The sequence below is a fragment of the Acomys minous genome (genome assembly GCF_964271855.1).
Source record: "Acomys minous genome assembly, chromosome: 19".
Taxonomy (NCBI): Eukaryota; Metazoa; Chordata; class Mammalia; order Rodentia; family Muridae; genus Acomys; species Acomys minous.
Window position 1 is genome coordinate 64256163 of NC_140499.1, and position 25237 is coordinate 64281399.

At 46.2% G+C, this 25237-nt stretch overlaps 1 protein-coding gene and 1 long non-coding RNA gene across 2 annotated transcripts; one reads left to right on the forward strand and one right to left on the reverse strand.

Moving 5' to 3' along the window:
* Positions 1 to 2623: 2623 nt before the first annotated feature.
* On the forward strand, positions 2624 to 6406 carry TCHHL1 (trichohyalin like 1). Its single transcript, XM_084769202.1, has 3 exons — positions 2624 to 2718; positions 3961 to 4118; positions 4570 to 6406. The coding sequence occupies exons 2-3, from the start codon at positions 3981 to 3983 to the stop codon at positions 6334 to 6336; spliced, it is 1905 nt and encodes a 634-aa protein (XP_084625328.1). The 5' UTR covers positions 2624 to 2718; positions 3961 to 3980; the 3' UTR covers positions 6337 to 6406.
* An 11472-nt stretch (positions 6407 to 17878) lies between these two features.
* Positions 17879 to 22899, reverse strand: LOC311590037. Its single transcript, XR_014776735.1, has 3 exons — positions 22846 to 22899; positions 19958 to 20060; positions 17879 to 17986 (listed from the first exon to the last, which is right to left on the reverse strand). It is a non-coding gene; the product is annotated as an uncharacterized lncRNA (long non-coding RNA).
* Between the last annotated feature and the right edge of the window lie 2338 nt (positions 22900 to 25237).

The following is a 25237-nucleotide window of genomic DNA, read 5'->3' on the forward strand; positions in this document are numbered from 1 at the left end:
AGAGCAGACAGTGCTCTTAATGCTGAGCCATCTCCCCAGCCCCTGAGTATGTGTATTTTTTAAATTTTACTTTATTATAATTTATTCACATTACATCCTGATTGTTATTCCCTCCCTTGTATCTTCCCATTCCCACCCTCCCTCTTCCACCCTCTTCTCCTCCCCTAGACCCCTGACGAAGGGGACCTCCTCCCCCACCATATGACCACAGCCTATCAGGTCTCATCCTGACAACCTGCTTCCCCTTCCTCTGTGTGCCCGCCTGGCCTCCCCACCAAGGAGAAGTGATCAAATCCAGGGTACCAGAGTTCATGTCAGAGTCAGTCCCTGCTCCCCCCACAACCATGGAGAATGAGCTGTCCATCGGCTGGATCTGAACAGGGGGTCTGGGTTTACAGCGTGCACTGTCCTTCATTGGTGCCACGGTTTGCGCAGCCCCCGCCCAATGGCTTTCAGTAAACACTGTAACCACAGAAGGTCTGCATAAGGGACCAAAAGCCTTCTCGTACAGTGTCCAGAGATAAGGCAAAAGGCAACCTTGCCTTTCTGAGTAGGAACTAGAATTTTTTAAAAAAAAACAACCCTTGACATTTAAAGCTGAAAGGGCCGGAAAGCTTGCAGCTCTGGCAGAGGACCAAAGCTCATTTCAACACCCACCACCACATCAGGCAGCTCATAACAGCAGCTCCAGGGGACCCAATGCCTTCCTTTGGCTTCTGCGTGCACACACACGTTTGTGAATGCAAACACATATGCACAAAAGTAAGTGCTAAAGTAAATTTTTAAAAAATCTATCTGGCCAGGGCACAAGGTCACACAACAATAAATAAGGCAGGTACAATTTGTCTTTGGAATCTGACACCTCACTGACAGGCAGCTGCAACTGGTATTGTCCCTAGGCTAACTAAACTTGCTGAATGCTGAGCATAGCTGTCTTGGGTTTTCTCATGAACTCTTCCCACGGCAGGGCTCCCCGACAATCTAAGGACTCAGCCTCTCTGAGAACAGATCCACAGTTAACTCGTGTTTCAGGACAGGGCACTCATCAGTGTCTGGCAACCCTTCTCATTAGAAAGTTCTATGGAAGAACTAGAGTCCGGCATCCAGAAAGTTCCAGGCCTGTAGTTTGTAATCTCCCAGCATCGAATACTCTCTGTATCCCACAGAACAGGGGGCTGTGGTCTGGGAGTCATATATTCTGGAAAACTTTAGGTTCCAAATCTTGACACTTCCATTTCCTAGTTAACATGTCTAGGTGCAAGTTGCTCAACCTTAAAAAAAAAAAACCCTTAAGTTCTCCATCAGTCGGGAGATAATAACTACGTACATGCACTGTGAGGCTTAAGAAAGCCCGTGCAGGGCACCTGACATGTCATAAGCATTCCTCTCTCCCACACCCATGGGAATGGCGGCTGCTTGAAGACAGTTATTTATATCCCCGCCTGAGTTTTTCTTTCCAACTGAGCCACTTCTCACGAGACTGACCATTGCGCTCCATGGCAAGGACACACAACACATTCAATGCTAAGGGAACCAGCAGTCTGCCATAGTGTGTGAAGAACAGTTTGTTTGTATTAGGTGGAAGGTTCACTAGTCAAAACCAAATTCTCAGCAGCAGCAGGGCTTCTTTGTGCTAGGACACTGTTTAGCGACACAGACCACCAGAGGGGGGAACCCGAACCCTCAGTCAACTTGCTCTTACCTTGTCAGCAAACTCAGAATAAAGGTTTTGCTAAACGACAACCCTTTTAGCCTCTGTTTTCTCACTTTCCTTGACTTCATCTTTGCCTTTTACTCTTTTTCCTATGGCTTCTTATGTCCTTTGTAAAAAGAGGCAAGGATCTCTTAAAACACACTCTGTTCTCTTTTACACCGTCTAGGAAGATAACAAAATTAAGTATTTCTAAAGGCACTAAAACATTACTCCCAAATGAGCATTTGGGACTCACTTCTGTCCATACCGTACCTCAGCTTCCACTGCTCCCTCTCCCCATTACAGAGAGAAGACTCATATCTGAGTTCCATAAACGATAAAAAAAAATGTCCTTTAAAGGCAGATGTCAATCCTATTTTTAAAATAGCATCATCTTGGGTAAGCAAGGTTTTGGCTATCTAACAAGAAACTGTTGTTTTCCAACTTGGCCTATGGGCAAGGAGAGCAGAACGTGAAAATAGCTGAATCAACCAGCATCTTCAACCTTGCCCCGTGATTAATCAGGGCTTCATTTTACATACGTGACTGACACCCCTCTCTCAGGGTTAGGTCAGACAGAGGTCAGAATGCAGGCAGAGGGAGGAATCAGATGACTTCAGAAGTCTCTGCCAGCCTTGTGATTTGTCAACCAGAATATAATTATGTCCTCGGGTTAAGAGCAGGAAGACTGCAAGAACACAAGAAATCTGCCACCCTGAAGCCCCGAAAATACTTCAAAATTATAACCTACAAAAAATCAGCCAGTGGAACAGAGATTCTTTCCTCGCCTTGGTGATGAATCTGATAAGACTGGAAGCTACCTCAAGGAGGGACCAACAGCCGTGAGAGCTGAAGGCAGAGAAGGAGGGGAGACTAGCTTCGGTGGTGACGAATCGGGTCATTACCCCCAGAGGGTGTCTCCTTCTAACTAAGCAATTAGAGGCTCCATAAAAAGGTCCCAGAGCCAGAACAGAGCCTCACAGCCTGCTGCCCCACCTTCCGGCTTGCTCTCGCTCCTGAACAAGGTAAGTCTCACAGACTTGAGCATCTAGGGTCTCTGCGGCGGCTTGTTTTGCTTGACCTGCGTGGGAATGCGCGAGACCTGCGTGAGAATGAGCGAGACCTGCGTGAGAATGCGCGAGACCTGCGTGGGAATGCGCGAGACCTGCGTGAGAATGCGCAGACCGTGCAGGTGGCTCAGGGGAAAGCCAGCCCCCGTTTAGAATGCTAATGCTGGGAGTCCTGCAAGACACGGTCTGATAATAGAACTCCAGTCATTTCCTAAAAAAAAAAAAAAAAAATATATATATATATATATATATATATATATATATGATCCATGCCGTAAATTATGTTTAATAAGACACAGGACTCAGATTTACATTAAGACGCAAAGCTAAATTAGTTTAAATGCTAGCTAATGAGGGAGGGTCAGGACTTGGTTTTACCATTTAGTGCTCATGGGACTATATCAGTTGGTAAAAAAGAAAAGAAAAGAAAAGAAAAACCACCACACACACACACAAAACCGTGTTACACAAGGCTCGATTCTGAACACGTCCTCTCTTCCTTCCAAAACTTTATCGACTTGAGGGTGATAAGATCTTTCCCTGCAGATGAGGCTAGGCTGAGCCAGGCGAGGACAGCAGGTGGCGCTCTCTGCCGGGGTTCAGAGGTTTAAACCCCTCTGCTGGCTTCGTGTGTGTGTGTGTGTGTGTGTGTGTGTGTGTGTGTGTGTGTGTGTGTTTTAGCATGTTAGCACTTAGGCTTAACTTAGGCTTTTCCTTCCTTTCCCCACGCCCCTTGGTTCTTGAAATTAAAGTGTCCCCTAAACTCATGAGTGCTGCTGTTAATTGCAGCATAGAATAAAGTGTCTGTTCTAATACCACAACGTCCTCTGTAAAACTAAACACCCCTCTGAATGCAAATAAAATATTTAATATACAGAATATAGCAGGCAGTGTGGCCAGGGGTAAGCAGGAGAGAAAGGGAGACCTCAGTTTGCCTTTCCTAGAGAACCGATCCTGAGAGGCGAGCCTTGTTCTTTTTGAAGGTTTACTTATTTGTATTTTATGTGCATGAGTGCTTTGCCTTCATGTGTGTATGTGCACCCAGCTACCTTGGTGTCCAAGGCCAGGACGAAGTTATTGTATCTCTGGGAATTGAAAATTACAGATAATTGTGAGCTGCTGTGTGGTGCTGGGGACAGAGCCCAGGCACTTCCTGCGCAAGAGCACGTGCTCTCCAGACGCTGTTCTTTCTTGCAGCCTCCTCTGCATTTGTGAAGATGTCTCGGTTCCTGAGCGGCATCTTCTGTGTCATTGAGACATTCCACAAGTATGCCAATGAGGATGGTGACAAGGCAACGCTGACCCACAGGGAGCTGAGGCAGCTCCTTGAGGGGGAAATCGGGAACTTCCTTCAGGTGAGGAGCCTGATCTTGCCCCACGTGCCACTCAGTAACCCACGCAGGCTGGGCAGCAGCGCTGCCTGTCCATCTGCCCTTGGCCAGCCGCTCACTCTGCTTTTACTGACCTTTGGATCCCCTCGTCCCAGGTATCTGTTCTCTGCAGTTGTGTAATCAGTCATGCAGAAAAAGGGAGGCTTCCATTACACAACTATTGCTTCACTGAGGCAGACCTCAGCACAGAGCTGCAGACCCTTAGCTCACAAGTGATACGATTGCCAGTGCTAGGCTTGGCGCTAAGATGGAAATATGGACCCAGAATTGATGGGTCCTCAGTGTTTAAGGCAATTTCGCCGTTAAGAGAAGTAAAGTTAAAACTTAAAAAAAAAAAAATCTCAGGAGGCCTGAAGACACTGAGAGCACAGGAGCACCTGTGAATAAACTGACTTTTCTTTGTGTTTGCATGCAGCCACATTTCTTTCACGCTGTGGAGAGAAAGTTGAACCTCCTGGATATTGACAGAGATGGCACCATCAGTTTTGAGGAGTTTCTTCTTGCCATCTTCAGCTTGCTGAATCTCTTTTATCTTGACATATCATTACTAAATTCAGAACCAAGAGTGATGTCTAAATCAGAGAAGATGGGTGCTGAGGATTTCCAGGCAATCCCTGGAGGGAGCCATCAGGTAGTGGGGGCTGGGCCAGCTCAAGAAAGGCTGGAATTTCCATCCGAAATGGCCTCATCTGTTCAGCCCAGCAATGAAGAAGGTGAAGCGGATGGACACACTAAGACGAGCCTACGGGAAGACGTTAAGATTCACAACCTGCCAAGAGAGGCATCTGAGCCCAGTGACCCTGAAAACCAACAGCCAGAAGAGAATTGTCAGAAAGCTGCACAAGAGGTGCCGGCAACAGAAGGTGACAACGACGAAGTCCCATTTAAGAGAAACACACCAGTAGAAGGCTCCAAACAGAGCAGCAGTGTGACCCAGGAGATCCCCAGAGAAAGAGGAAAACCAGCCAGGAGGCAAAGTGACACCAAGATAAGTGACCACGTGGCGCAGAGGCCACCTGAAGATGAGGAACGCGCTGCTGCAACACAAGCTCCATTCCCGCAAAAAGACAAAGCTGCGTCAGAGCCGCTAGAAGCTGCTGCTGGGAAACCATCTGAGACACAGGAAGTGTTTGAGCCGGTGGATGATACTGGACTATCCGAGGCTGGAGAAGTAGGAAAGGATGCTGGCAGAGTACCACCTGAAGACGCACGTTTAGCGGAGCGGAAGGCTGACAGCAGAACACCCGAGACCCAGGCATTGCCCACACAAGAAATAACACAGGAAACGCGGGACCAGTCCCAGTCCGTTCAAAGCGAGAGCCGAAATGCTTCAGAGACATCTAGTGGAGGCCAGAGGGAGGAGGAGTGGGACGAACCCGAAAGAAAAACCAGACCCCCAGCACCAGAAACCCAAACGCAGGATGAGAAGTGTAAGGAACTCCCGGGAGCATGGAGCGAAAACGGTGCCGGTGCCGAAAAGGGCTCTGATGCGCAGGATCCAAGCTCTGAAGATGTAAATCAGAATCTCCCTACAATTACGGAAGAATCCATTTCAGGGAAAGAGTCAAGACCCCGTGAGGAAGACACCACCACACTTGCACTTGCGATCAACAGAAACAGCCCTGCCGCTGAAGAGACACTGGGAACAAAAGAAAGGTCCCAAGAGCTGGCACCACCTGAGAAGCAGTCTCAAGACAAAAACCACAGGGCCGCCGCTAGGACTCCTGACAAGGCAGTCAGGGAGGAGAACCACAGTGAGGCTTTACCAGTCACACAGAGTGGTGAAGACACTTGTGAGACTCCCAACAGCCTAGCTCCTGAGGTAAGCAAGAGCAGCTCAGGGACAGGTGAACCACAAGTGACAGGGGAGTCCCAGAGTCAGGTAGACCCCCATGGAAGTCACAACAACTATCCAGATCCTCAGAATCCGGCAGCACCCGGGGAGACCCGCAGAGTGCCCGAGGAGGTAGTGCTGTCCATCCAAGAAGACGGACATCCCCCAGAGGAAAAGGAGCAGTCTGCCGCAGAGGAGCAGGAGGAAGGCCTGAGCTCAGGGACCAAAAGCGGCCCAGAGGTGGCAGCCACCATGGAGCCCAGTGAAGGAGGGGAGGATGTACGAAAGACCACAGCAGGAAGTAAAAACAGGACATCTGGAAAGGCAGAGAGCTCAGCAGCCCAGTGAGGCTACTCGGTGTTTACCTATGTGGCTTGCTGGGGACTTTGGATTAAAAGTCGATAATTAAATTACCCGATGATCAGTGTCTTTTGTTGGCTCCCTTCTTCCTTCTTTCTCTGTCTTACCTTGGAGACCCTGAGCGGAACCGGTTACGTGTGGGTTTTGTTTACTGTCTTCTTCTGAATACCATAATTACAGAGTGATACTCTCTCAAGCTTAGCAACGACCCAGGAAGAGCTATAATATGTTTTTGTTTGTTTGTTGTTGTTTAGGATTTTCAAGACAGGGTTTCTTTGTGTAGCCTTGGCTGTCCTGGACTCACTTTTGTAGACCTGCCTGCCTCTGCCTCCCGAGTGCTGGGATTAAAGGCATGTGACACCATGTCCGGCTTATAATATGTTTTCTGAAGCCAAACATCAGCCCCCTCCTCTTGGCATTCTGCCCAGCTCAATATTTTTTTTCCATTTAATTTATACCTCTTAGAAGTATATTTTAGGAAACCCAAAACACAAGGACTTGCCTTCTCTACTTTCAGCCTTTTTGTTCTTTTGGGGTGGGGTGGGGATGGGGTGGGGGGCATTAAGAGTGTTCATACGCACATGGAGGTCAGAGGTTGAGATCAGGTGTGGTCTTTAACCAGTCTTCTTATTTGGGAGGACATGCTCTCTCAGTGAACCTGGAATTCATCAGTTCAGCTAAAGACTGACTGGCAGCAATGCCCACGGATCCTCCCATCTTTGTTTCCCCAGTTACTGGGATTACAGGACTGTCACCAGCTCTGGTTTTCACACAGGAGCTGGGGATCTGAACTCCTGCTGTCCCCAAGGTTATGTGGCAGGCAGCCTGCTTGGGGCTGGAGAGATGGCTCACAGGTTAAGCTGCTCTTCCAGAGGTCCTGAGTTCAATTCCCATCTATAATGTGATCTGGTGCCCCCTTCTGGCATAGAGGTGTATATGCAGGCAGAACAATGTGTACATAGTAAATTAAAACAAACAAACAGAGCCTGCTCCCAGCTGCCAGCTCTTCAAATTCTACCTTCAAATGTAAATGAATAATCCTATCTGATAAAAAAAAAATCATCTTAAAAAAGTAACAAGATCTCTCTCTCAGGGAGAACGAGAGAGGGGGCATCATAAGCTTATCAGCCACTTTATCAAAATAAATCCATGAAGGAGGCTATACTAATGGCTAATAACCATGTTTCTAAAGATCTGGAATGTCCCTCCAAGTCCCGTGTGGCAACAGCTTGGTAGCTGGTCCATGATATTATTGAGAAGTAGTTGAACTTCAAGAGACAGAACCTGATGGGCGATGCCATGTGACTGTTCAAGGGGGATGTGGGACTATTTGCCTCTCAGTGTCTATAACACGAGCACTTTGCTCTGATGTGTGTGCTTGCAATGATGCATTTCATGCACAAGCCAAGAAGCGAAGGGCCATGCACCATGTGCTGAAATGCTGAAAACTGTGAGCCAAAAGAAGCTTTTTTCATACGTCATTTGTTACAATAATCAAAAGTCGTCTGTCACACACACACATGAAATCTTCATGGAAAAGCAAATTCAAAATAGTTTTGATTTTTTAAGATATTTTTTAAAATGTGTGTGTGTGTGTGTGTGTGTGTGTGTGTGTGTGTGTGTGTGTGAGTGCACGTCACATGTGAGGATACCCTTGAAGACCAAAGAGGGTACCGGCAACCCGGAGCTGGAGTTACAATCGGCTGTGAGCCACACGACACAGGTGCTGGGGTAAAGCAGCCAGTACTTTTCATCAGTGAGCCAGTTTCCTACTTTTTAAAAACATATATCCTTTTTTAACATATACATTTATATTATTACACACATATAGAGTAGATTACCTATAACAAGAAGAACCATGACACAATCAGGAATTATATAAATGTTACATTTTTGGTGTTTTGGCTATTTGTATTTGACAGCCTTGAAGAAGACATCTTTCCTATCTTGGTGCGTCTAAATTTCCTAATGTAACTCAACCTCCATCACATATTGTCATTATCAACTTGGAACACCTATCTACATTTAAAAACACCTTCGCCCCTACACAGTTAAGCTTCATTGTAAAAGTAAGCTAGCTGGTCTTCAGCTCCCTTAGAGACTTGAGAAGGGATAAACTGGATTATCCGAGTAAGCCAGGCATGCAGGTTAGCGGCTTTCCAAATGAGAAGATGACAGAGACAGTTTACTGCCTGAACAGTCACCCAAAACTCTCTATAATGTTGGAGCATCTTCTTCAGCCTTCTGGCCCAATATATCTGACAGACATATTTGTGAGGCAGGAACTACTGAGGACTTGCTTACCCTGCATTGGCAGAGTTTGGCCGTCAACTCTGCCCGCATCCAAGCTTGCCCTTTTTTAAGCAGTGTTCTGTCTGTGGCAGAAATGAGGTCCTTTTGCCCAGCGGCTGGTTTGCCACATTTGAGGCCATCTCCATAAGGAGGTTCTCTGATGCTCATCATCCTCTTTGAGGTAGGCCTGTCCAATTTCCTAGTTTTTAAAAATTTATCAACTTCGTAAAAGCAGTCTTCTAGCTTGTTTTAAAATACCCTAGCCATAAGGTGGAACGTATGGGAAGGAAATTATCAAGTCAAGTGAGTAGAGTACAAGTTACTTGGAAAGCAATTTCAATGATGTGTGCCAAGTATTTAAACATTCCTCAGGTGGAAGCACACAGAAATAACCAGGGTAGTAGACTGAGATTTTTTTTTTCTGCAAAGATACTCTATAGTATAGTATAGTATAATATAGTACAGTATAGTATAGTATAGTATAGAACAGTATAGTATAGTATAGTATAGTATAGTATAGTATAGTGTAGTATAGTACAATATAATATAGTATGATATAGTATAGTATAGTACAGTATATTATAGTATAGTATAGTACAATATAGTGTAGTATAATATAGTATAGTACAATACAATATAGTATAGTATAATATAGTATAGTACAGTATAGTATAGTACAATATAGCATAGTACAGTACAGTACAGTATAGTATAATACAGTACAGTATAGTACAGTACAGTATAGTATAATACAGTACAGTATAGTACAGTACAGTATAGTATAATACAGTACAGTATAGTACAGTATAGTATAGTATAATACAGTACAGTATGGTATAGTATAGTATAGTATAGTAAAAACAGCAATGTGCAGATGTAACCTAAATGTCTACCAGTGTGGAAATGGCTAATCTGTGATTTCTAGATACTGTGAAATGACAAAAACTTAGACATTATAAGGAGGCTTTTTAGATAAATAAGGAATATATATATATACACATACACATACATATATATATTCCTAAAAGTAATATACACATTTGTATACTCTCTATTGTCTTGGGTACCATGCCAAGGGATATATCATAATGCATATATTATGTTTATGTATATATTACCTAGGTATCTCCACCTGGCATACTTAAATACCTATAATCTCCACGGTTTGGACATCGCAGCACCAGGCACTGACGACCACCTGTCCAGAAATGTTCTCGCCACCATCTTTCCCACCTCACTCATGAAGCCAGCACCTCCAGCTTCCAAGCGTCAGGGCCGTGGTCAGCACTGTCCTCTTTCTTGCTCCTTCGATCTTCCTCCCATGTACGTTATTAGCATCTCTTCTGCCCTGATGCTCTCGATCTGCCTTGCTCAGACCTGACGCCACACGTTAGGCACACCCTACCCGTGCTCACACTTGTCACTTCTGAGGCTTCTGTCAGCCGTCACCCCACAAGCTAGAACTGTGATTTTCACTTCCCTTTCTTCTGTCACTCCCTGAATCCCCACTCTGTCAGACTTCAAAGACACAAATACTGAGACCACCATTTACCTTGTTTATTTATTGTTTTGTTTGTTTCTTTTTGTTGGGGGGTTTCCATGACAGGGTTTCTCTGTGTAGCCTTGGCTGTCCTGGACTCACTTTGTAGACCAGGCTGGCCTCGAACTCACAGGGATCCGCCTGCCTTTGCCTCCTGAGTGCTGGGATTAAAGGCGTGCGCCACCATGCCTGGCCACCATAGTTTTTTTTTTAAATAGGATTTTTCTGTAAATCCATCTTCCAGATGGATCTTCTTTTCTTCATTACATATAAGACTTCGCACATCCAAACTAGTGTCTCTCCCTCCCATTTTACCCACTGTCTAAATGCTATCTGTCCTATGGGAGCTAACTCCAATGACCCTTTATGTATTCTAAAATGTTTGTCTTTGTAGCGCAGGGCTGGAGACATGACTCAGTGGCTAAGAGCACTTGCTTCTCTTCTGGAGCCCCTGAGATCAGTTCTCAGCACCCACATTAGGTAGTTCACACCTGTCTGTACCTCCAGCTCCAGGGGATCCGATGCCTCTGGCCTCCTCGGGCCTGGCACGCTTGAACGCAAATCCACATGCAGTCACAGACATCTACAGGACTGAAAGGAAACCTTTTAAGAGAACTCTTTGTGTGTGTGTGTGGGGGGGGGGGGCTGGAGAGATGACTCAGAGGTTAAGGGCACTGGCTGCTCTTCCAGAGGTCCTGAGTTCAATTCCCAGCAACCACATGGTGGCTCACAACCATCTATAATGAGATCTGATGCCCTCTTCCAGCCTGCAGGTGTACATGCAGGCAAAGCACTGTATGCATAATAATAAATAAATCTTTTTTAAAAAAAGAGAGAGAGAGAAAACTCTTTGGTAGTGGGAGGTACCGGGTGCGGTGTTGAGGGTATAACTGAAACTAGGACAAATAAGAACTCTTTACCTGGGAAAGCATATTCTAGAAGGGGAAGGGAGAGTCAAACAGCAGTAGAGCAGGAAATAAGAAGGGAGTTCCAGGGAGTGCAGGAGGTGGTGGGAGGAGCGTGTCATTCCTTCACTCCTTTGACCTCTACCCTGGCTCCTCCCGCCCAGCAGATCTAAAGTCCCCACGGCCCAGAGTCCCTCACTTGTGTTCCTCCTGCTCTAAGTTCCCCCTGGGTCCCAGCCATGGGTTTGCTCGCCATAGCAGCCCTCTCAGTGTATAGAGTCTTTGGTGAACAAGATTTACGAGGCGAACATCTTATTCTCCTTCCTGAGCCTGGAGTTTGACCTCAGATATCTGTCACGGTTTCAGTAGGTGTTTGTTGAGCAAGCAAATGAGTGGCTGCCTCACGTCACCGTTGTCCTCCTCGCCGGGTTCCCACTGCTAGTTCCTTCCCGTTCAGCCACCCTTGGATTTTGCAAGACACTGTTTTCATCTCTTTGCCTCCCTCTATTTAAGAACCCTTAGTGACACCTTCTACTTTCCCATGTGCCACATCAAGCCCAAGCTGACCAGACTCTCTCTATTATCTCCCTCTAATTAGAACTGACCACGGCTTCCTGCAGAAATCTTTCTGAGAACATCAGCTTGCTCATCTAATTGTCTCTAACCATTACTTTGATCCTATCCTACTAAGTTTATAGGGACATTAGTGGGATTGGATGCATTTAAGCATATTTATCAACCACTGGTTATATGCCAGGCCCCGTGGTAGACATAGGCATGCTTAAACAAATGGAAAGAGCTTGGTCCCCACCCTAATAAAGCCCTGCATGAGACAACTAGAAATTCCTGCAGGGAGACAACCAGGGGTTAACAGGAATGCTGTTTCCTCCCACCATCTTCATGTCTCAGGGTCTTGTGGCCCACCCTTCCTGGAGCCCTCTTCCCACTCCTCCCTACTTCCAACCTTGTCCTGGAAGCCCTAGACTACAGCCTACCTCCCTTAGTAAGCTCACACTGATCCACTCACAGCCTGTGGCCCTCAGATTAGCACTTGCTAAGCTCACACTGATCCACTCACAGCCTGTGGCCCTCAGATTAGCACTTGCTGTGCGATAGTTCATACTAACTGTCCTCTCAACACTATTTCCACAACTACACGGACTATACGCACTAGAGAAAAAGAATCTCCGTACTTCTCCAGCATCTCAAGTGTCCCCGGGTGCTTCCTTAACTTCCTTTATGTGAGCACCACCTGTGGTAACGTCATCTAATCCATCTAGTGGTCCTGGAGAACCGGGGAAACAGAGAGAGTATCCAGAGTAGACTAAGAATGCACACAGAACTGGGCAATGCAATTTGAAATTTTTGAATACGTAAAATTTGAGAAAATGGAAAAAGGCGTTTGAAACCCATGAAAAAGGACATCAGAACATCAGTGAGCGCCCATTCAGTCCGCTTGCACAGAGGTCAGATGAACGCAGATGAAACCACAGAGGTCTGATCACGCCCAGCACATGTCTGAGGTTAATGGTGGTGATAACAAGTGTGAACACAAGTGTGAACAGAGATGTAAAACGACTAGAATTCTCACCTGGACACAGGAGCACAGGCACATAACAAGCCCTCGGAGCTATGGCAGTAGCTACTGTAGGGGAACCTCACGCCTACACAATTCTACTGTAAAAATAGGCGCATCCCCGAGTGCACTTAACCCAAGCACTTAGGAAATGGAGAAAGGGCCCCATGAGTTTGAAGTCATAGAAACAAAACAAAACAAAACAAAAACCATACCAGCAGGGTTCACAATAGCTCAAAAGAGAAAACAATCCAAAGGTCCACCAACTGAAAAAAGAATAAGAAGAGCAATTTATTTGTGTTATATACAAACAGCAAACAGTTGTACGATGAAACCAGAAGAATTTAACCTATGTATCCTAACAGACTTTCATAGCATAGTGATGACCAAAATAGAGCCAGATACAAAATCCTTCATGCTGAGTGACCACATTTACATAAAAGTTATAGTGAGAGGAAAACTAAGCTATAGCATTATGAACCGGAATAATGCCACCACTAGGAAAGAGAGAGAGGGCGGGGCATGTGTAGTGGAGGGACTCAAGGGGGGTTAGGTGACATTCTATCTGTTGATATGGGTGCTGATTACACGAGAGTGTCTACTTTGTGATAATCCATTAAGGTGTACCCTTGTGACTTGGACACGATATCTCAACAGAAATATTTGCCTAAACGATATATGTGATTGCCCAGCAAACCATGCGGCATTCCTATAGCATTTAAAGTACGTGACTCCTACTGACTATCACAACCAGGCTGGATAAATATTCACTGCTCCTCCCTAAAATGTCTGGATACAAGTGTCTAAGAAGAGAGTAAATAGGGGATAAAGTGGGGATGAGGAATCCAGACTCCGCCCAGAGTAGACTCACTTGTAGGTCTGGCTGCATGCAATGTGTTCTTGGGCGACTGCTTTAACCTCCCTGCACTTCATTTTTTTTTCATCTGTTTTAAAATGTTCATAAAGGGGCTGGAGAGACAGCACCATGGTTAAGAGCACTGGCTGTTCTTGCAGAGGGCCCACGTGGTGGTTTCAGTTCCAGGGAACCCAAGGCCATCTTCTGACTTCCAAAGGCACCACACCAGGCACACAAAGGGTTCACGTGCATATATGCAGGAAAAACATTCATATACATAAAAATAAAATAAATGTGGGGCTGGAGAGATGGTTCAGAGGTTAAGAGCATGGTCTGCTCTTCCAGAGGTCCTGAGTTCAATTCCCAGCAACCACATGGCGGCTCACAACCAGCTATAACGTGATCTGATCTGATGCCCTCTTCTGGCCTGCAGGTGTACGTGCAGACAGAGCATTCAGAGACATTAAATAAATAAATAAATCTTCTTTTAAAAATAAAATAAATGCAAAGAGAGTTGCATAAAAACTCAAGTTCACCAAGCAACCCTCAATATTACCTTAGAAATCTGTTTGTAGGAATCCCTAAACCTCAAATTATGAAATAAGACACTTGTGTCTGCTGAAAGATCTGCATGAATTCTAAAGAAGTCAGGTAACTTCTCATGGCCACTTGGGACTTGGCAGGCAGAGCCAAGATTTGTCCACAGGCTGCCTAACCTCCGGTCCATCACCTTCTGTTTAATAGATTTGCCTCCCTAGGCAGGGGATACCACAGCACAGGCCTTCACTGCTTCGTTGCCATGGGACACTCAGTCTCTGAGTCCACACATCAAAATGGAAGACTACCAAATGGCAAAAGGCACTTGAACCTTTGCTCCCAACCCAGCTTCCCCCAGGAGACATTGTGTGTGTGTGTGTGGGGGGGGGTGTCAATGACAGCACTCATGACTCCTGGGATGCTGACAACCCCCTTGAGGATGCCAATGTCCTGAATAGCATCCTCTGATCAAAGCCTTCCAAGAGGGCAGGTGGAGGCCGGTTTCCCAAAGCCGATCAGCACCACCTCATAATTACACCTAATGCCTGTTCCGCTTGCCCCACTGATTCCCATGAAAGTTCATGCCACCTGAAGTCGTTCCTGAAGCTCTTACTCATGGCAGCAGGAAGTCAGGATTTCAGATGGATGGAATTTTGACCTTGCCTATCTCCCTGCAGAAATGTGGCTGTCATCTATCTGGGGAAGAAGACTGCTATAGCGTCCCCATTTTCATGGCATCCTGCCTGACACCTGTTCTTCTGGATTTGGGAATATAAACATTAAGTCCCCAACAGGACACCTGGAGAACCAGCACACTGTGTTCTCATCATCAAACACCATATTATGACCCTTCTGGTGGGAGAACCATTTTTATAGGCATTCGTACGTGATATATAAATCTACTATTTCTCCACCATCCTAAATCTTATCCAGAGCTGGAATTGTTTTTGTTTTGTTTTGTAAGACAAGGGCTTGTTATGGGATCTAGGCTAGGCTGGCCCTGGACTCATCAATACCCCAGAGTATTCTAGACTTTCAAGCCTCATGCCTCATCCTCCTGCGTGCTGGGATTACAAGTGTGTTACCAAGACACTTTGGAGTTAAATCTTGTTGTTGTTGTTGTTGTTGTTCTGTTTTGTGTTTTGAGACAAAGTTTCTCTGTGTAGCCTTGGCTGTCCTGGACTCATTTTGTAGACCAGGCTGGCCTCGAACTCACAGAGATGCGCCTGCCTCTGCCTCCCGAGTGCTGGGATTAAAGGCACCATGCCTGGCTGGAGTTAAATTTTAATGGAGCAATAAGAGGATTATATTGATCTGCATGCTTCAGGATTGCCATCCTGTATTACATATTAGAGTCATTTTTTAATGCTCATTGAATAAAACTGAATTACACCATCAATAGTCAAGACACATGACAGTAACCATTACTTTCGGTGGCAGAGAACCTTCGTCCATCTCTTTTATCACAGCAGACCTACTTTTTATGATGCCCTGTATAAGCTATCATTCTTTTTCAGATTTCAATATTAAACTTCTCTTTCCCCCACAAAAAGAGTGGAAGCTCTGTTACTTTCCTGTCTTGTGACCAAAGAGCTGACGATATTTTTCTCCTGAGAAACGGAGCCGAAAATCTCTGCCCCAAGAATGAGGTGTGAGGACAGCAATTGTGCTCCCCGTGGCAAATTGAATTCTCCATTTCTCTACTTACAATTCTTTTTCATCTTACTGTTCTGCTGCCTGAGTGTCTCATACTCACTGCGTTTTCCACCTGGCTCTGTGCTTGCATTTACGATGCCTACCTTAAATAGTTGGAGAAAGCGCACTTGAGGGGAAGTAGGAATGAACACGTGTCAGGACCTCGGTGCAGGCCCAGCTGAGCAGGGCGTTGACTGCAGTTCGGAATACTAAGATGGTTAACATCATTGATTTCTTTGTTCAGTTGATAACTGCTGTGAGTCTACCAGCAGGTGCCGTTTTCTAGGTGTTGAGGTTAAATCCGTGAGCAGCATAAGTGAAGCCTTGTTCTCCTGGCCTATGTCCTCGTGGAGAAAATAGAAAGTACAGAGATTCAAAGAACACTTCTATAGTGTGCCTGAGACACCAGAGTATTCAGCGGGGGTCGGGAAAGGGTGGCAGGGCTCGGGGACAGGTTTGTCCTCAGGTGACACCTGAGCAGAGGCCCACCGCAGAGGAGGAAGGAAACCTTGTGATGATTCTGATAGAGAAAGCCGTGAGGACAGTGTGGTGGCATCTTCAAGACCAGCATCACGGCAGGGCCAGGGTGAGCAGTGACAGGGACCGTAGATGATGAGGTCCGTCAGAGGCTGCCAGGACCCCACCGACTCACAGCTCGTTTTGCTTTTTAATTTGACTTACGGTCTCAGTGGGTTTACAGTGTGTGATAGACGGTCAAGAAACAGCTGAAAGCTCACGTCTTGGTCATCCATGTCCACGAGCAGAAAGGGGGCAGCTCACACTGGAAATCACAAACCTTCTAAAAACAGCAGCGCCTGCCTTTAGAGACACAGCTCCTTCAACAAGGCCACGCCCCCTAATCCTTTCAAACAGTCCCCCCAACTAGGGACCAAGGATCCAAATATATGGGCCTACATGGGCCGTTTGCCTTCAAACCACCAGGCTTCCAAAGAAATTCATGCAGTTCTCTCTAGAGGCCCAAGGCACTTCCTATGAGAGCAGGGCCCCCGATAAGGCCCAATACAAACAGCTTCACGTAGCCTCGTATGCTCTGAGGAGAATTTCTCACGCACACCCCACCCAGGTTAATATGAAGGGGTAATGTGGAAAACATGAAGTCAGGCTTGGGAAGGTCCTTGTCCCAGGGGCCAGTGATGGCCTTGATAATTCGTCATGCCAGACATGTGATTTGCCTCAGGATCTAGCAGGAAGATCTCTCCTGCGCATGAGCGGCGCGCAGGGTCAGTTAGGGCTCCCATTCCCTCTGCAGAGTCAAACAGGACACAGCTGTGCCATAGCGTTCCGTTGATGTTATCGTCTTTTGTAGGAAACGAAAAAAAATTTTAATCAAAAGACTTAAAGAGGGATCACAGAGGCTTGTGAAGGAACCAGCCTTCCTTCATAGCCATCCCCTCCAGGTAAGGAGATGAAGCACCAGAGCGGTGGAAAGGCAGAGAGAGAGAGAGAGAGAGAGAGAGAGAGAGAGAGAGAGAGAGAGAGAGAGAGAGAGAGAGAGAGAGAGAGAGAGAGAGAGGCGCGTGAAGCAGAGTTTGAAGTGTTGAGCGGAGGAAAAGAAGCAAGGAAGGCAGGAAAGAGAATAGACAGGAACAATAAGAAAACGAAGGGCTGGGCTGGAGAGATGGCTCAGTGGTTAAGAGCCCTGTCTGCTCTTCCAAAGGTCCTGAGTTCAATTCCCAGCAACCACATGGTGGCTCACAACCATCTATAATGTGATCTGATGCCATCTTCTGGCGTGCAAGCTAACATGCAGGCAGAGCACTGTATACATAATAAATAAATAAATCTTTTTAAGAAAAAGTAAGAAAGAAAACGAAGACTGAGAAAGGAAAAGCAGGAAGGACACCAGGAATTAGATCCCAGAACTCAGAGATGTTCTTAGCATCAAAGTCAGCTGTGACTTGTGACCTTGTGTAAACCAGAGGCCATGGCTTTCCTGCCAAAGACGGGCTTACCATGACAGTGAGGAGGCATCACAAACATAATTCCTCTCAAACAGAATATCGTTCAAAGAGCTATTGTTGCACTGCTTTATTAATTGTCCCAATGAAAGTCCTTCCTTTTAGCCACAACTGCCGCTACCCAGGGTCACGAGCCAGGCTCCCCCTTCTGCCTCACTCAGCAGCAGAAAACATTTCAGTCCGTGTCTGGAATGTATCAATGTGGTCATCTTGTCAGGGTCATCGCTCTGATGCTACAAGGTGCCGAGTCACGGGAGGCTGCGGGGGTATGGGGGGAGGGGTTGAATGGATCTGACAGTTAAGACATACTTTATTTATCCCATATGAAGGCTGCTATGTAGGCAGCTGCCAGCGAGCACACACAGGCATGACACACCATGGTGGTGGGTGGGAAGGAGGGTGGACACAGGCCACATGGTGATAGGCACAGGCCTACTGACCAGCACACAGGCTGGCAAAAGCAAAGGCAAGTCTCAGGCCTCTGATCTCAGGGCCATATTTATACAGAATCACATAAGAGTGGCACTTTTATTTATTTATTTTTAAAGTAGTAGTAATAAACGTCACTGCTTATTTTATGGTTTCCCAGACATTAGTTGTTAGTTAGTTTGTGCTGATTGTTAGGCCCAAGATATCCGATGCCAGCTACGGTTTAGCTGACTCATACCAGAGATCCTTCTCGGTGCCAGGAGCTGGCCCTTATGGCCTCCTGTGCCCAACAGTAGCAAATTTATAAATAATGAAGCATTGTTGAGTCTATAACATTAGAACTAACTCCTTACAAAGCCTGCTTTCATTGTTTCGAATAAAAAGCATAGTTGGTGAATTCTGGGCAAATGACCTGCCCAGTGCAATTGGAGCTGCTCAGAACAGAACCCACAAAGAACAGAGTTTGTGTGTTTTCATACCAAAGGCCAGGAGACAACTGCAGACATCTTTCTTACACCAAAGTCAGAGCTGGTAGAGGGAACCACAAGACAAGCAGTCAAAGAAGCAAAGCTGGTGCTCAAAATGTGTAAGCTCCAGGCCTGCGTGGCTTTGGGAGACCCCAGCTCCCAGCCTCAGTGTTCCCACCTAAGGAACAGAGATGAAGTAGGCGACTTGTGGGGGAATCTTAGAATTGGTACCTCAAGCAAAAGACGCCATGCACCTCAGAAAGGAACCTGCAGCATTCGCTTCAAGGGTTTCATAGTCCTTACCAAGCCGTTGCTTCTAACAAGGTCACTAACTAATGGTCAAAGTTGTTAATGGCCAGAGTGACATTGTAGGAGTGGCTAGCTCTAAAAATCCCAAAGACATCTGCAACAAGACTGAGTGAAAATTCTTATTGTCATAAATGATTCTGTAGTAGTGTGTCGCTCTATACGTGGCTCCATTATAAAATGAGGAATAATCTATAGGGACATTATGACTGAAACGGTCTATGTTGTGTGCATGTGTGTACACATGTGCTCATGTGGGTTCCTGTGTGTGTGAGTACACCTGCATGTGAAGGGCAGGGTCAACCCTGGCTGCCATTCCCTGGGGTCCAGTGGCCCTGTGTTGAGACAGGAGATCTCATTGGCTTGGGGCTCACCAATTAGACTAGGCTGGCTGGCTGGTGAGCCTCTGGGATCTGTCTATCTCTGCCTCCCCAGAACTGAAATTACAAGACTGCACCACCACGCCTGTTTTTTGTTGTTTTGTTTTGTGTACATGGGTTCTGATGATTTTTGTTGTTATTGTTGTTGTTCAACACAGGGTTTCACCTGACAGACAGGTCACTCTCTCAGACCAGACTGACCTCAAACTCACAGAGTTCTGCCTGCTTCTGCCTCCCAAATGCTGGGATTAAAGGTGCGCACCATCACAATTGATTGCAGTTCTGGAGACCTTAAGTGAGCAAGCGTTTTTTATGACAGAGTTACTTTCATAGCTCTGTGATAATTTTGTTTTGTTTTGTTTTGTTTTTGAGACAGGGTTTCTCTGTGTAGCTTTGGCTGTCCTGAACTCACTTTGTAGGCCTGGAACTCACAGAGATCCCCCTGCCTCTGCTCCTCTGAGTACTGGGACTGCAGGTATGTGCCACTGTATCCAGCTTCTGTAATGATTTTTAATAATAAAATTTATACAATAGAATACTATTCAGCTATTAAAAATAAAGAAATCTTGGAATTTACATGTGAGTGGATGGAATCATCCTGAGTGAGATAGCCCAGACCCAGAAAGACAGGCATGGTGTATACTCACTTATAAGTGGATATTAGCCAAACATAGATGTCCTCTGAGAGACTCCACCCCGCAGGGAATTGGGACAGATACTGGGACTCACAGCTGGACTCTGGGCGAAGAGCTGCAGGTTGTATGGAAGAGTTAGAGTTGAGGGATGGAAGGGTGGGGGGAGGGAAGGGCCTGAGATGTGGGAACTCCACAAGGAGATTATCAAGGCTGATAGATCTGGACCCAGGGGGACATGCACAAAGTGATGCACTAACCAAGACCACTATAAGCAGAGACCTACACCCCGTGTCCAGATGTAGCCGATGGACAGCTCATTCTGCACAGGGGGAAGTGGGGGAGGGGAGCAGGGGACTGCCTCTGACACAAACTCTGGTGCCCAAGATTTGATCACTGTCCCTTGGCAGAAAGGCCCTGTGGGAACACAGAGGAAGGGGATGCAGGCTATCCAGATAAGACCTGATAGGCTGTGGTCAGAGGGTGGGGGAGGAGGACCCCACCTGTCAGAGGTCTAGGGGAGGGGAATAGGAAGGATGGGGGAGGGAACAGGAAGATACAAGCGAAGGGGTCACATTCGGAATGTAATGTGAATAAATTATAATAAAATAAAATAAAAATCTTCCTTCTGGACTCATGATAAGATGGTTAGAACCAAATAGGAAAGGCCTCTATATTAGTTACTTTGTTATTTTGGTTATAAAATACCACGATCAAAATACTCAGAAAGAAGGGTTTATTTGGGCTTACAGGCCCAGGGGGACAGAAGTCCATCGCCATCATGGCTGGGAAGCGTGGCGACAGCAACAGTAAACTGAGAACTTAATGTCAAGAGAGAAAAAAATATAAACGTCCTAGAATTAAATAACACTGCATACTAAATCCTAGGTGACAAAATGGAGGCAGTCCTAAGAGGGACATTTATTGCAGCTCTACGTGCACAGACAGCTCAGCTGTATCACTCAGTGATGCAGTGCAAGGCCTTAGGAAAACAAGGACAAACCGAGGGCCAAACTAGGAGCCAAAGAGCGAACGCAGCTAAGCATGAAGCAGGAAAGCGGGGCTACGGAACCGAACAGAGAGCTCTCAGCAAGAAGCAGCACAAACGGCTAGGAAACATTTCTAAAAGTGTTCGACATCATTAGTCATCATAGGAATGCAAATGAAAACTACTGTGAGGTTCCATCTGACCCCGGTCAGGATGGTTATCATAAAGAAAAAAAAAAAGATGACAACAAATGTTGAGAACGTGCGGACAGTGTAAATTGGTGCCGACGCTATGAAGCCAGTGTGGACGACTCTGAAAGCTAACAACAGAACCACCATATGGCCCAACTGTACCCCTGCTTGTCATACACCCAAGGGACTCCACATCCTACCAGAGATACTTGCACGTCACGCCCACTACTGCTCTACTGGCAGTTACTGGGAAATGAAGTCAGCCTCCATCAACTGATCAGTGGGTGATGACAATGTTTTCCTCAGCAGTACATAAAAGGGAAGTTATGACGTTTGCAAGAAAATAGACAGATCTGGAAAATACTCTACACAGCGCCGCAACCCAGTTCTGGAAACACGAACACCCTCTGCTTCCCTTTTGTGTGCAGACCCTCCATTCAAGTTTTTAGATTTCCGTGTCTAAGTTGGACAGAGTGTTTACAGAGGCCCGGGAGCAGGAAGAGAACCTAGCGGGGGAAGGGGAGATACCAAAGATGGGAGGGTAGCAAAACCGTGTGTGGCGATGTGAAGGGAGAGTTGAGGGAGTTAAAAATGGGGGTGGGGGGTGGGGTGGAGGCAGGGGATAAGGGAAGGAGAAGGTGAGGGGAAGAGCTAACAAAGCTAAGGGCAGGAGGAAAAGTCATATAGAAACCCAATACCTTATTTATTAGTTACCTGGAAAGTAGAATTTTAAGACAATGTGAACAGAGGTGCCTTGTTGGATTGGATGATTGGCTCCTTCCAGAAGCCATCGCTTTGTTTTGGTCTGGGGTTTTTGTTTGTTTGTTTTGTCTTTTGTTTTTGTTTTGTTTTGCTTTGTTTTCTGAGACATGGTCTCTCTATGTAGCCCTGGCTGCCCTAGAACTTACTATGTAGACCAGGCTGGCCTTGAGCTCAGAGCCTCCTGCCTCTGCCTCTCCAGTTCCGGCACTAAAGGAGTGCACCGCCACCTAACCCTAACCCTGTGTTTTAAATGAAAATCAGGGTCAGGATTAGGATACTACTCTATGTTATTTGAGGCTTGTTCCATAGTAGGGAATCCAATGCCTGGTATGAGAACCTACGGCTGAAGAGTCATAAGTCCTGGTGGGGATGGGGAGGGGGGTGAGGAGGGGGGTGGGGGGGGGCGGGGAATCATTCTACAGGCGGTTTGCTAAGTAGTAAAACTGCTTTCTAAGCATTTTTATTTATACCCATAGACTAGTGCGGTGAGAGAAGCTGCTTCTTGCAATGGACAATGACTAATGCCAAGACTCAGAAGGAGTCAAACTAGCTTCCAGTGTCTTCCAGAGGAGGAGGGCTCAGCTCTTGCTCCTGCCATTAGCCATGCCTCCTATCATTACTGGACGCTGGGCGGGCAGGGGGGAGGAGCAGGAGTGAGGGGGTCAGGGGGGTCAGGGGGGACAGGGGGAGTAGGGGGAACAGGGGTGGGGTGTATAGGGGGCAGGGCACAGGGTCTGGACTCTAAACACCCTGTTATTCCTGATGTCTCTCTTGGGTTTTTGGTTTATCTTTTTCTAGTTGCTTGATTTTTAGTCTTGCCGTGCACTGTCCTTGATTCTCACAGCTTGGCCCCTATTTCCTTTAGTTCAGGACCGAGTAAATTTTTAATGCGTGTATATTAGGGCTCTGTAACCCATATAACACCAGCAAAATCAGTTCACTGAAATGACTCACTTTCTTACCTTTGTGATGCAGTTGTTGAAGGATCTTTCTCTGCATTTCCAGAATTATTGGCATTCTGTGAGAAAAACACAAGAAAGGAGATAGGTTTTTAGCCGCCGTTCACTGCTCCTTTATGTCTTCTCACCTAGAAGTGCTGAGTGGCATCCTGCTCTGTGGTCTAGTTCAGGTCTGGATTACTTTGTTAGCTACCTCACTGGATAACTTTTTCTGACAGTACTTGTTTTTCCTCCCTTCTCTTTAAATGCCTGTAGGATCAACTGCAGGCCGCTCAGTTGGAGGAGGACGGTGATTGAAATCCAGCCCCATCCCTACCCCACACAGTCACGGAACTCTGCTGACCTGCAGCTGGAAAGCAGGTTAACGGGTTAGCGGGAGCCAATTTAGAAGTTCAGAAACATCCAGAAGATGCCCGTCTCCGAGTTCTCTGCGCACATTCGTCCCTCTAGCATGAACAGCCTACATCCATTCCACCCCGCACAGACATTCAGCAAAATTCTAATCCCCGTGCTCTGTGCTCTCTTATGAGACACACTGAGTCTTGACTTTCATTTTCAGCGCTCTCTCCTAACTGCTGCTAATAAAGACACACACAACTGTCCAGGTTATGGACAAAACATTCCTTATTGTGTTAATGTTTGGAATCAGTGGGCATTATCCCTAACAATTAACACTAAAATCTAGCATTCTTCCATCACTTATGGGTCACTAGCAGCCCCTTTCTTTCCCAGCTCTCACTGATACCGGCCGGCAGCATACACTTGCCTCCAGACCAGCTAGAGCCCACTCATCTGTCTAAGCAAAGGAACAAACCTTCCTTGGTATGTAGTTTCCTTTCTGAAATAATTAGAGGACATTTGCCTGCTCCTACTGAAGGCTGGTCTATCTGTTTGTGCTCTAGAGTTTGTTTTATCTTTTTTTACTTTTTTATTCTTTGTAAATTTTATACATATACACAATGTGTCATGATCATAACCATCCACCCCAGAACATGTAAAACCTCTAGCCTTCATATGCTCTTTTTTAAAAATATTTTTATTTATTTATTATTATGAATACAGTGCTCTGTCTGCATGTACGCCTGCAGGCCAGAAGAGGACATTAGATCAGGACCTCTGGAAGGGCAGTCAGTGCTCTTAACCTCTGAGCCATCTCTCCAGCCCCTTCATATGCTCTTAAAACAAACAAACTATAACAAACTGTGTTCAATTAGCACCTATAGTAACCACACCCCAAAGGAAATTTATTCTCCCTTTCCCAGGAGCCATCAATTGCCAATAGTTCCTCATCTCCAGGTGAAGCCTTGTGAGCCCCTCCCATGCATGGTGGGATTAATGACTGGGCCGATCTCCTGCAGATCTTGTAGCTGCAGTGAGCTCACGAGGGCAGCTACCATGTCATGCCATACCCCAAACCCAGCACTTCTCCTTAGTCTCTGCCTCTTCTATTCTGTCGGCCCCTTCTTCTGTGATGCTCCCTGGGCCTTGAGCCAGGAATTGATATCGACATCTCATTTAAGCCAGAGCGCTTACAGTCACTTGTTTTTTTAGCACCTCGGTCAGCTTTGAGGCTCTGCATTCATTGCTTCCCATTACAAAAAGCAGACAGACTCTCCAACTAAGACAAAGAGAAGGCAGGTTGCATGAATACAAACATAAATATTTAGAAGGCAATTTGATAACATGGCATTTGGCAAAGCAACAGTGGTAGGTTTACAACAATAACCCCACCACCACACAACTAGGAGTGATCGATGTGGAACTGATCAGAAACCCAGTGGGAGTGAAGCAGCAGCCAGCAGGCTCCAGACCTCCTACGACAAGTTAAACTACATAGGACAAGTGGACAGAAAAACAGGGAGCCCTACACAAACCGGTTAAGACCAGCAACCATCTAGTGGCAACCAATTTACCATTTAACAGAGGCCCTTGAGTCTCCTTATACCTGCATTGTAACACATTAGCAACGAAAGCTCTCCCTGGGGGATCTACGGCTGGAGGGCAGCACACTTGAGCAATGTGAGAAGCAGCACCTGTGGCCTGCAAGTCTCCTCTCTTTCATGGAAGGGGCAAGAATGAAGCACCCCCTGCTGTTAGAGGCTGAAGAACTTTACTGTAACAGAACGTCGTGTCTGCTTCAGAACTGACTGGTTCTGTTTAACTGACTCTCCTGTATAAGCTGGTGGCAGTATTTGCCTATGATACAAACTTGGCGCAAAGAACAAAGAAGAGATTCTTGGGATGGTTCCCATCTGTAATCCCAACACTTGGGAAGCGGAGGCAAGAGGATCATCATGAGTTCAAGGCCAGCCAGATCTCATAATGAATTTCAGGGTAGCCAGGACTACTGAGTGAAACCTTGTCTCAAACATAGGAATAGGAAAAAGAGGATAGG